The following is a 12,709-nucleotide window of genomic DNA, read 5'->3' on the forward strand; positions in this document are numbered from 1 at the left end:
TTTCAAGTGAAACCAATGGTATCTACTTGTTATGTCACAGTAATGAACATATCCAAAAATTACGGAAAATAATAAGATAGAAAAATGATTATTAATGAAAAACAATTTTCGATAAAGTTTAGATGGAGAATAAACATTTTTTTTCTTATTGAAGCAGAATTCTGAAATTGAATTTCAAGTGAAACCAATGGTATCTACTGAATTGTAATGTCACAGTAATTAACATATCCAAAATTTACGAAAAACGATAAGGTAGAAAATTAATCTTTTATATGAAAGTGAAACTGTTTGTGTACGTGTGCTTTTTTTTTTTTTTTTGTGTGTGTGTGTGTGCATGTGTTTTTTTTTTGCCCCCGGGGGAGCAGGGGGTCACTAATTTTTACAACTTTTTATATACTCCCTAGATTATAATATCTCCGATTAACGGAAGGAGGTCATGTTTATCTTTTATTTGAGCGACTTTTACATGCTATTTCTTACTCTCCGCGTGTTTGTTTGGCTTTTCCGTGTAAAAAAGCGAAACTGAATCCGGAGCAAATACGCCTACCTGGCACTTATGCCAGGGACGTCCAGAAAGCAATCAGCTTTGATCGATGTAGGGAAAACACGTCATATAAGACAATTGCTATTCATTTGGACACTCCCCTTTTTGTTGGGGAGTCTCCCCAACATCGTGGGGAAACCAACAAATACACAGAAAGCGTAAAGCTTAACTGGCTTTGCGCGATTTCATTTCTCTATGGCGTGATGTGTGACCTAGAAAGCCAGACATTCGTTTTTAAGCGTCTAATTTCAACCATTCTCACTTCTCTGCCCTCTTAGCGTCACGGTAAGATGTCAGGCTTTCTTTTCTGCCTTCACATCAAGGATTTGGGTTTGAGCCTACCTGCCTACCAAATTTTTTTTACACCTCCAAACACCCGGGCAACAACAGGCACCCACGCTAGTTAATCTATAAAAGGCAAAACGGGCGCATTTTTGTATGTCCAAGAAAGGCTTTTTCAACCGGACTTCTCGACAAGGTTACTATTTTGGAGAACTTATACGGATATCATCTCTATCTTCATTTTGATCAAGTTTTTCTGGTTTCGAATGGTTGTTTGTCTTTCTCGTATAAATAAAGTGAAACTGATCGGAGCGAAGCCACAACGCCTGACCTTTCGTGCTGTAACGTCTTGAAGACAATTGCCTTTGATCAATGTGGAGGAAAGCCTTCATATCAGACAATTGCTATTCATTAGGGTTCCCCCTTTTTTTTGGGGGGGGAGCTGGTTTTCCCCAACATCGTGGGGAAACAAATAAATAAAACGGCAGAAAGCTGAAAGTTTGACTGGCCTGAAGCCAGACGTTCATTTCTGCGCCTGCGTGAACTCCTTGACTTAACTATCCATTTCTGCAAGTCAACTTTTTGATTGACATCGCTAAATTTGAATGCTTTTCACTTCCTGTCGTGTTATAGCGTAGCAGTAAGACTTCGGATTTTCTTTCATTTTCTTTTCCGCTTTCGTGTCACGGGTTCGAACCTGCCTGCCTACTAACAGATTTTTTTTTTTTTTTTTTTTTTGTGCTAAATAGACATCTCCAAACACCCGGGCAACGTCAGGCACCCCTGCTAGCTATTGAATAAATATCAATTGAAAATACATTTCATTCTTGAAAGATGTGATTTTTAGAAGAGACTACACATCCCCATAATATTTCGAGCCTTTTTTTTTTTTTTTTTCAACACACACCTACAAACACCCAGGTAACGCCAGGTATCCCTGCTAGTCTATAATATAAAAGTCAGTGTGTGTGTGTGTGCGTGCCAAAAACTTTCGATGGACATATTGGACCATGACAAAATCAGTATCGTTTTAAAGCTCAATGTCTCTGACGACAAATGTCCAAAACTTGGCCAAAAACATTTATGCTTTCACCGTCAACTGGGCTGATTTTTACAAGGAGGGGTCACTTTTTTAGGCAACATTTTTGCAAGTCATTCAACCCTTGCGTCGACATTGCATAAAAGTTATTTCAACTGCCCGTGACGTCATAATTGTGGTGAGAACATCGATAAGACTGTTTGCTTTCTTTGTTTTTTTCTTTTTCCTCCTGTACGTTACGGGTCTAGGGGGGGGGGGGGGGGGGCTTAGCCAACACCCTCACACACAACTCTACACACTCGAGCAACGCTGGGCACTCAGGCTACTTATCAATGAAAAGTTTTTGAAGACGATTAGTGAAAATTGAGTTTTGCTAAATTGGCCAAAGATTTGCAGATTTTAGAAAATATTTATCTCCCTTTTGTTATTAGAACTCTCTGGTTTCATTTTCTTTTTTTTTTTTTTTTTTTTTTTTTTCTTTAAACTATTTTTATTAATAATTAGCGGGGGTGCCTGGTCTCGCCCAGGTGTTCGTTGGTGTAAAAGAAAAAAAAGTTTTGGTAGGGAGGTAGGTTCGAACTCAAAGCCTTCAGGTGAATAGCCTGATGACTTACCATGATGCTACGAGGACAGAGAAGTGATAATGGTTGAAATTAAACGTTTAAAAAAAAAAAACAAGTGGTTAAACGACCATCAATAGTAGTAGAGAAAACGAAATCGCGAACTTTGTAACATAAAAGTCGCTGAAATAAAAGATACAGACAACCTCGTTTCGTAAATCGGAGATATTATAATCTAGGGAGTATATAAAAAGTTGTAAGAAACAGTGACCCCCCCCCCCCAAAAAAAAAAGCCTTTGGTGGACATACGAAAAAATGCACACATTTATACTCTTATATTATAGATTGGGATAAAGTAGTGAATATTTACCCTGACCGACTTCACTGTGAAGAAAGCGAAAAAGGACATAATATTATGATAATATAAATAATATAACTACCCCTGACAAGCAGCTAAATCCCACCCCTTCACAACAGATCCCTAGATGTAAGAGAGCCTTCTGCTCCAGTAGTTTCTTCCCCAGAACCGCTAGACTTTGGAATTCCCTTCCGGGTCCCTGCTTCCCCAACTGTACTGACATGCAGAAGTTCAAGTGTAACGTGAACCGACATCTTGCTGCCCAACTCCTTACATAGTACCCCTGTAGCTTATGTCCCTGATAGTAGCCCCCCTGCATCAAAGTGGCAATGTGCCTTGTTTGGGGTGAAAATGTAATAAAACAAAAATATTTTTGTAATTGTTTTTCTTATTATTGAAAGAATATAAATATATATATCTATAATATAAAGACGTGTGTGTCTCTGATCAGGAATAGGCTCCTATATGGTTGACTATTTTGAAAAACTGATTACATATAATGATAGAAGATGTATCGAGAAACAGGAATGGGTATGCTTGATCTGGCAGAACAGTGGTTCATTAAAATTGTGGGATCTGCGTTTGCACCTGGTCCACAAAGTATGGAAATAAAAAATTAAAAAAAAAAAACGTTTACAAGTGTTTTTGATATAGATGTACATAAGAATACTTTGATAAGTATGTTTTAACTTAAATAGGGATGGTATAATGAAATTGTGGGCTCTGCGTTCGTGCCTGGCCTCCATAGAATGGAAATAGGCACAAATTTTAATAAAGACTTTCCATATCGATCTGCGTAAGTATACTTTGATAATTATGTTTCAGTTTGAAGAAATATGGTACAATAAAATTATGAGGTGTTCGTTCGCGCCTGACCTCCATAGAATGGAAATATGTCACAAAGTTTAACAAGGTTTTTTAATATAGATCCACAGAATATTGTGATAAGTGTTTCAGTGTGAACAGGTATGGTATAATAAATTATGAGGTTTATCTATTTTATTTTTACTTTCATCATATTTTGCTTTGGTTTTGATACCCCCAAATTCGAAGCTATCTCTTTACAACCCTTCCTTTTCATAACCTATCATACTTTCATAAATCAGAGTCCATTTTCTGTAGGCTGTTTTTGAACCCAGTCAACGACGGGCACTTTTGCTAGTATATATATATATATATATATATATACACAAAGTTTGGTTTAAAAAAAATTTCCTTGTTGCGATATTTGTTTTACAGAAACAATGTGTGTAAACTGCGAAAGGTGCAGGTCAAACCGGTGTTGAGGGAAAGGTGTCCTTTTTTTCTGTCTTCATTATTAATTTTCTACCTTATCGTTCTTCAAATTCTTTTTATTACAGGATACAACAATAAAATTGTCGCCTTAGAAAAGACAACATGATTCCATTTCCATTTGATGAAAACCAGTTTTTTTTTTTTTTGTTTTTTTTTGTTGCAGACCGTCTACTAGTTGGTCAGTTATGTCCAAATCCTAAGTGCGATAGGAGCCTTCTATCATGTCTGAAAGTTACGCAATGTTCAACGAGCGAGATTGGAGATGCGCTGCTGTACAGTTCATGCTCTCTCTCTCTCTCTACCAATCAAAGTTCTAACAACAGGACCATTGCCAGCACCCTTAAAATGCATCACCGGATTGCCACAAATACCAGGGACATGCCCAGGGTGATGAAAACAAATGTTTCGGCCATGGTATGGTTTCAAGTGAGGGACACCTCATCCTACCTCACGTCTTCAAAGTCAACACGAAAGTGTACCTGGATGTGCTGAAGAGTGTGGTGGTCACTGCTTTCAGACCCTGGGTGTGGCTCTACCCCACAAGTCCAAAGAGACCCAAGTTTGGCTTCAGAAGGAGTGCTACGACTTTGTACCCTTCTCTCGCTACTTGCTCCTCCTCACCCAACCTGAACCTGCTGGACTACTTCATACGTTGAGAACATCACCAACATGACCTCCTACAAAACCAAAGCCAGCCTAAGATCACCGTTATCTGCCAAGTATTTGCCGAGCTCTCGCCGGTACTTGTGGAAAAGGCTTGCTCCCAGTTCCGGACCCATATCTAGGTGGTGATTGAGGCTGAAGGTGGCTACATTGAATAGATGTCAGCTCTACGACATAATCAAGTTACTCGAATTGATTTATTTCAATAAGTTTTAAAATAAAGCACTAGTGTTGTTTTAAGGCGACAGCTGTAGCGTTCTATCCTGTTGCGTCAAAATATTTTATTTCTTGTAGGGCTACCCACTGTTGCCTGCGACAAATGTTACACATTTTGGCGCTTCTTTGTTAGAATAGGGAAATTCCAAAGTCGTTTTATTGGATTCCAGTTAAAAATCAATTATCAAAAATTGTGTTTTCCAAAGTTTTCAGAAAATTACTTCCCTCGTTATATGAACTTTTTGATTTCTTCTTTTAGATAAAAATCAATTATCAAAAATTGTTTTCATTAATAATTAATTTTCTCATCGTTTTTTTTGTCATTTTTGGATATATTCCTTACTGCAACATGGCAATCATTAGTTAGATATCATTAGTTTTGCTTGAAATATTTTTTGCTGTTATCAAAAAAAGTGCTCACATTTCTGTTAAAACTTCTTTTTATCCGTCTCCATCTTTCTCTCTTTCCCCATATTTCATTTTTCCTTTTTCCACCTAAAGGAATGTGTCCCTTTTCTTTGAAATTCTCTCTCTCTCTCTCCCTTTGTTTCTCTCGGTACGTTAGAGCAGGGTTTCCCAAAGTAGGTTCCACGGAGGTCTGGGGCTCCGTGGGTGTGATTGAGTAGTTTTGGAAGCCCTTTCTTAACAAAGGTCAAAAGCTTTCTATGGAAAAATCAAAATGGCTTCAGACATTTAATTATTGATATTTTTTTTTTGTGCTGGAAAGAAATGATACATAATTGATGATACAGGAAATTATCATACATAATTATAGGTGTAAAGAAAATTAAGAAAAAAAAAAATGTAACATTTTTTTTATTTAATCCAAAAATGGTTCTTTACATTTTATTAGTTAATGTTAAAAATTTGAATTGTTTTTCATATTTATTTTAGAAATTATCTTGTTGGTGAAAAAACTTTGCCCTGCTCAAGGGCTCCATGGTGTCATGAAGTTTGGAAAACCCTGGTTTAGGGTTACCCTTAAAAAAAAAAAAATCTAAGGGAAATAACTCTTCTACTTCGAATTATCTCCCTTTACCTTGCTTTATCGTCCATGAGTCAAGAATCGACCAGGCACTTTTCAAGATGGCGAACTGCAAAACTAATTTAGTAATAAATTCTTTTTATTATGGAAATTGGTATTGAAGCTCATTAAAAATTGAAAAAACATTTGGAATAAACAAAACTGTTTTTGGAACACATTAAGATGCAAAAATATTATTAAAAGAAAAAAAAAATCAAGTTTCTTTTTCTTTGAATTAATGTTTTTTTTCTCTAAATAAAATTTTTGCATCTTAACTTCTTCCAAAAGTTTTTTTTTCTGTAGATTCAAAATTTTTTAAATCTATTATATTATTTTTAATCTAGAAATAGGTCTTAATAAAAAAAAATTGATATTCAAGGAATCTTACTTAATTGGTGTCTAATGACTATGCATTAAATTTAATGCAAATCTGAAATATTTTCAAATATGAAGTTGTTCACAAAATACCCCCAAAAACCTAAATTTGGGTAAATTTATCAAAATATTACTGTACTAGCAGGTCGCTCCACGTTGCCTGGTGACAAAAACGCATAAATATTATATTTTAATTCGTACCGAAGCTGAGACATGTGTATGCAAGTATTGTTTTTGTCTAAACAGTTCACTTCTTGTATGTAAAAAAAAAAAAAAAAATACTTGAGCTGAGTTCGAAACCAAAACCTAAAAACACTCGGTCAAGTACAATAACCATTAGACCAGCATGCCACAATCTTTAAAAAGTGTTTTCAAACCTACTTAGTCTTACCATAAGGAATTTGTCATTTGAACGAATCACACATGCGCATTCGCGAAACGGTTAACAGATAAAAATCTGATGACTCCCATGTACCAATTTTTCAATTTCGACCTCTTAGTAGCCCTTGCTTCCAGTTGAAAACTGATTAGAATGTTTTCCACATGTCTGAATACCCTATATACCAAATTTAAAAACTGTAGATTCAAAATCAGTTGAGTTTATAGATCAAGACATGTCCACACGCACACACATTCTCACTTTTATAGATATATAGATTTCTGGAATATATCCTTTCCTTGAGTGTTTTGACCGTATCTCTGGCTAAAATTCTCTGCTTAGTGTGGATATTTGATGGCTGAGTTGTTTTTTTTTCTTTGTTGGTTGTCTTTTTATTAAATTTATTTTATTTTTCAGGAAAGTCCATTTATTAAATTGGAAATTGGATTTGAACTCAGTTTTTACGTTGATGCTTGCCCTCCGACGTATTGTTTCAGCCCCTGCGGACACATGGCATCGGAAAATACAGTCAAGTATGTAAATGCATGCGCATATAAAAATCTTATATATATATATATATATATATACACATATACATATAAAATGTTTTTTTTTTTTTTGCGATACGTTTTGAATGAATTCAATTATTTACGAAAGCGCATTTTTACCTAAATGCGAGTTGGGAATAATTTTCCCTTTAACCAATTTGGTACCCCCGCATGGGGAGCAGTATATATATATATATTGTTTTTAAAAAATATATATATATTATTAAGTGTTTCCTTTTCAGATTAAATATGTTCTTTGACTCTTTTTCAAAGTGTTTTTTAACATGTTTTATTAACTGTTTGCTCGTGTATGTAATATATATATATATATATATATATTAGTTCTAATTGCTAATATAACTACTCCACACGTCTTGTCAATATTTGTACACATGCATTTCTCAAGGTACCTCTTTTTTTTTTCTTTTTTGGTGTGTGTGTGTGTGTGTGTGTGTGTGTGTGTGTTCGTGTGTTCGTGTGTGTGTGTGTGTGTGTGTGTGTGTGTGTGTGTGTGTGTGTGTGTGTGTGTGTAGAATTTACCTTATCCTGCCTTGACAGTTTAAAATAGACTTCGTAGTCTAGTAGGGGATGCCCTTTTCTCTTCCCTGCAACTTCTTTCTCACAAAAGAGACGTCGTGAGCCTGTCTCTACGTTATTGTTATTTTCATGGCAAGTGCTCGTCTAAACTCCAATCTATAGTCCTCCCCCTTGCCAAAATTTCACGAAAAACACTCCTCTAACTGAAACCTCTATCAATAATTTACCCCACTTTTTATCTGCGCCTAAACCTAAACGTAGATTCCGTGAACAAAGCTTCTTTCTTAGAACTGCACGCCAGTGAACTCTCTTCCGTTTGCCTGCTTTCCAGCTGACTACAATATGGTCCTCTTCAAGTCCAATGTAAACAAGTTCTTGATGAGCCGTTCCCTAAAGTAATCAAATTTACCAAATTTCAACTATTAACAATTACTACAATATTGTCCCATTGACCACCGTACACTCATTAACCCATATCTTTGAGTGGCCCCCAGGCCTTGATAAGTGGTGACTCCTTTGTTTTTTTAAAAAAGGGAAAGGAAGTTGGCATTGTCATCGTTTTATGCGTAAAATATTGATAGATCGTCAAAATGTGTTACAATGGAAGAAATGTCTTTTTGCTATTTTGTTTTGTTATTGGTCGGTACTGAGAGGGAGATGACCTATCACCTGAATTTTTAAATACAGGGCATACTGATGAGGTTTTCCAGGGTGTTGGGAAGCACTTCTTAAAACAAGGCTTAAACAGCTTTGTAAGTGTGGGGGCTAGTTCTGGTTGAAGCTTCTTTCTTTTTTTTTTTTTTTACACAGTGATCACCACTTATCAAGGCCGGAAACCACTCAGGGATAAGGGTTATTGCAAGTACATTATGTTAGTGTGGAGATTTGATGAAGTGTTTACTTAAGGGGGCGGTTCATTAGGAATGTGTTAACATTGGACTTGAAGACATCCAAGTTGTAGTCCGGTGGGAAGCAAGCAGACGGAACAGTTCCACAGGCGTGCAGTTCTAGGAAAGAAGCTTTGTTCATGGAATCCGCGTTTTAATTTAGGCACAGATATAACGCTTTTTCAGCACTATAATTGGAATGCCATCAGGCCAGTTGCTTTATTGGAATCAAGGTTCTTGATTAGCTTGGCGACCTCACGCACAAATATTTGTATGTTGCATAGCATGTCTGTTATAGGAGGAAATACGAGGAGTTGATGGCCTTCCGTCGCATAACGTGTGTATGTAAATGTTTTGCTATTTTGTTTTGTTATGATATGACTTGAAAATATTTTTGTATTTGTATGCTGGGTGAATTGAATTCTTGAGGGCGTTTCATCTTTTGACAAGCTTCTCCTGATCTGAAATGGAACACATGCATAAAATCTGTTGCCAAGGTCACTACAAAAATGGTGGGATCGTCTGCTGGTGCAATTCTCTACCTGTATAAGAGCAAAGTACGTCCTAGGATGGAGTACTGTTGCCATCTGGGCAGGAGCTGCTTGAAGCAACCTATCCTGCCTTGACAGAGTACAAAGTACGTCCTACTAGATTACAAAGTTTAAAACAGACTTCGTAATCTAGTGGGCAATGCCCTTTTCGTCTTCTTCTTTGCAACCTTTTTCCCCACAGAAGAGATGTTGCAAGCCTGTCTCTGCTCTATCGCTATTTTCATGGAAAGTGCTCGACTGAGCTTCAATCTATTGTTCCCCCTTGCCAATCTTTCACAAAAAAAACCCACTCATCTAACCAAAACCACAATCAATAATTTCCCGCACTCTCTCTCAGTGCGTAAACCTAAATGTGGATTCCATGAGTGAAGCTTCTTTCTTAGAACTGCCCACCTGTGGAGCTCTGTTCTGCTGGTCTGCTTTCCAGCTGACTACAATATTGTTGTCTTCAAGTCCAATGTAAACAAGTTCTTATTGAACTGTCCTCATAAATACTCTGATGACACCAAATTTCCACCACAAACAATCACTACACTACTTACTGTCTCAATGATTAACATACACATGTTAATCCTTATCCTTGAGTAGCCTCCAGGCCTTAATGCGTTTAACCCTTTGTTAAAAAAAAAACATCACAAGTGCGTTTGAAAAGTTTTATTACTGAACAAGCAAAAAACCCAGCCTATAAAACAAATGTAGAACAAGTGTAGATTCTTTTATAAGACAGGGGCGCGTTCGAAATGAATGTTTCTGTTTACAGCACAATTAAACCATGATACTTGACTTTTTCATTTTAAACTTTAATTCAAGCCATTATATATAAAAAAAATTTTTATAAAATCAACAGTAGATTCTCTACAGTGCAATGTAGACTACAATGTATCACTGCGGGGAGTCATGTGAAACTTCTTCCTGGTGCACTGCGGAGGGGGAGGGGGGTGTTCTTAACCAGAGAAGACAATCAGTCTTTGATAAAAAAAAAAAGAAAAAGTGATTTCACTGATTTCAATGCCAAAAAAAGTAAAAACTACTTGGCCTTTTGGCTAGGATCAAAGTGTTGTATCTGTTCTGATACTACACTTCACCTTTTCTTACCTTGATCAGTGGAGAAGAAATCCTCCTAGATTGAGGCAATTTTTACTTTTGTTCCTGTCCAGAGTGCCCTTTTATGGGGAGCTGGATTTTTCTCACATTAAAAACCGACCTTGTGGGGAGGCAAGTCAATAGGGACAACAAAAGTATGGTAGGATGGAACAATCCCGGACAACGTCTGGTCTCCCTGCTTGTATATATGCAAGTTTCAGTGTCCATATATACCAATTTAGTTTTTCTGCTACCTAGAGGCATCTCCCGTTGTTGCAGTTGTAATCTATTTTTGGTCCCCCAACTAAAAGAGGGGGGGACTTGTAAATTCACCCTTGTCCGTTTGTCTGCACTTTCCTCAATTACTACAGCTTGGAATCTTTTGAAATTTTGCACAAACATTAAACATGATATGAGTAAAAAAAGTAACAGAACGGATTTTCCGGGAAAACTCTGGTTGCGCCCCCTATGGGTGAAAATGGCTAAAATTGACATTGTGCTTAAAAAATAAATTGATGCCTTGGATTTTTATAAAACTTTCTAAAAAGTTGTAACTAACTGATTTCTATATAATTTTGCTTGTCTATACTTTGCAATAATTCTTGAGTGTACCCCAGGGGCTCTTTTAAAACTGCTCCGTTTGTTCATTCTTCACCAGGATTTGACGTCCCCTGGGAACTTTTGGGGCTAAATGGGGTGAGGGTGCTGAACTTAGTCATTTTTTTTATGCTTAGTTCACTCGCAGAGGACCATGCATGCTTCACTTTTTTTTTTTTTGTTATTTTTCTTATGTTTAGTAATTTCTTATGTTTAGTAATTTCTTATGTTTAGTAATTTCTTATGTTTAGTAATTTCTTATGTTTAGTAATTTCATCTGGAACAAATAAAAAAAATAAATAAATTTTTTTTTTTTTAATTTTTTTTTTTTTTTTTTTTAACCTAAATTCTTTCTTTTTTGCAGATATTGGGCTGAAGTGTTGATTCCGCACGCTTCCAATGAGTTTCACGCCATCTGTCCATTTTGTGCGGTTCCTTTAGACAATCCTGGATTTGTAAAATTAATATTTCAAGACCAAGATCAGGATTTGTGAGAACTGTTCCCAATGTAAGCGTGTTCTTCTGTTGGCTGTGGATAAAAATGAAATCTGTTAGATTTGTTGCATTTTACTGTTTTTTTTTTTTTTTTTTTTTTTTTTTTTTTTTCATCCTCCAAGCCCTTCTTCTTGCATTCTCCTTTTTGAATAATGACCCTTCGACGACGACTGAACTGATCGTGGTGTGCGCATGAATCACAAGACGTGTAATTTTTAAAGTCTTGTTGCACGCTAAAACGCACGGAACTTATTCACAGGAGGATCTTCATTGGCGACAAAATTTTGTCATTTTTAAATGCTGTGCATCATCTGGTTTTTCTTTTTCTGAAAAAAAAAAAAAAAAAAATGAAAAAGAATATTCTCAGAAAATCTGTTTCTATGATAAAAAAAAAAAATGGAGAGAATTTACCGTTTTTATTTCATGAGTTTTTTTGAACTTCAAATCTCATGTTGAAATATTTGTACTTTTTTTTTCTTCATTGTTAGTCGGTATCAATTAAAAAAAAAAAAAATCTTTTTAAAAAAAAAAAAGACACACTCATGCAGAAAAAAAAATCTCATGTTGGACAAAATGTCTCTTATCATTTTTTGTTCAGGGACAAATACAACCTTTTTCTTTTTTTTTTTTTTTTTCTCCCCCCGTTTTCCATCTTCCTGCAAATTTGCTTTAAAAAAATTTTTTTTTTTCTCTCCCTCATTTGTTTCAGACTAATCTTGTTCTCTTAAGGGTGGGGCTGGGGGTGGGTTGTGACCCGGTTGTGGTGGGGGACGGACGGAACAGTTGTCAATCAAATGGGCTGTACTTTATATGCAACCTTTTCTCAACGTTATGTTAAAAACAAAGTGAAAAAGAAACAAAGAATCCTGAAAAAAATATATATATAAAAAATACATTTAAAATTTTTTTTTTTTTTTTTTTTTTTTTTTTTTTTTTAAACACATTTTTATTTATTTATTTTTTTTTTAAGTACATTAAATCTTTGAATTCAAATCTGAGCAGTCACTTTTTTTTTTTTTTTTTTTTTTTTTTTTTTTTTGCATGCACATTTCCCATTTCCGAATGAAAAAAAAAAAATGTTAAAAAAAAAAAAATTTTGCCGTGAACGAGAACGGATACAGATATTCTTAAGCTGCATCCAAATAATTTTCGCATTTAACGGTGAAAGAATGTGAATTCAAACCAAAAACGTTATAGATTGTACGGATGGACCGACAAAAAAAAAAAAAAATCCAAATTCAAACTTAAGTGTGACATACCGACGGACAGAAGTTC

The 12,709-nt window shown here is 35.6% G+C and overlaps 1 protein-coding gene across 10 annotated transcripts in view; it reads left to right on the forward strand.

Moving 5' to 3' along the window:
* The window catches only part of LOC145260689 (protein pellino-like), a 178,910-nt gene extending 167,365 nt beyond the window's left edge, over positions 1-11,545 (forward strand). For all 10 annotated transcript variants that reach the window (XM_080119080.1, XM_080119078.1, XM_080119079.1 and 7 more), the window contains 2 exons: positions 7,154-7,269; positions 11,304-11,545. In XM_080119080.1, the coding sequence (XP_079975206.1) occupies positions 7,154-7,269; positions 11,304-11,433 (246 nt within the window). In that variant the 3' untranslated portion in view covers positions 11,434-11,545. The remainder of the gene's footprint in view (positions 1-7,153; positions 7,270-11,303) is intronic.
* Positions 11,546-12,709: the final 1,164 nt, after the last annotated feature.

Source organism: Euprymna scolopes, chromosome 36 (assembly GCF_053919585.1).
Source record: "Euprymna scolopes isolate OS-2025 chromosome 36, ASM5391958v1, whole genome shotgun sequence".
Taxonomy (NCBI): domain Eukaryota; kingdom Metazoa; phylum Mollusca; class Cephalopoda; order Sepiida; family Sepiolidae; genus Euprymna; species Euprymna scolopes.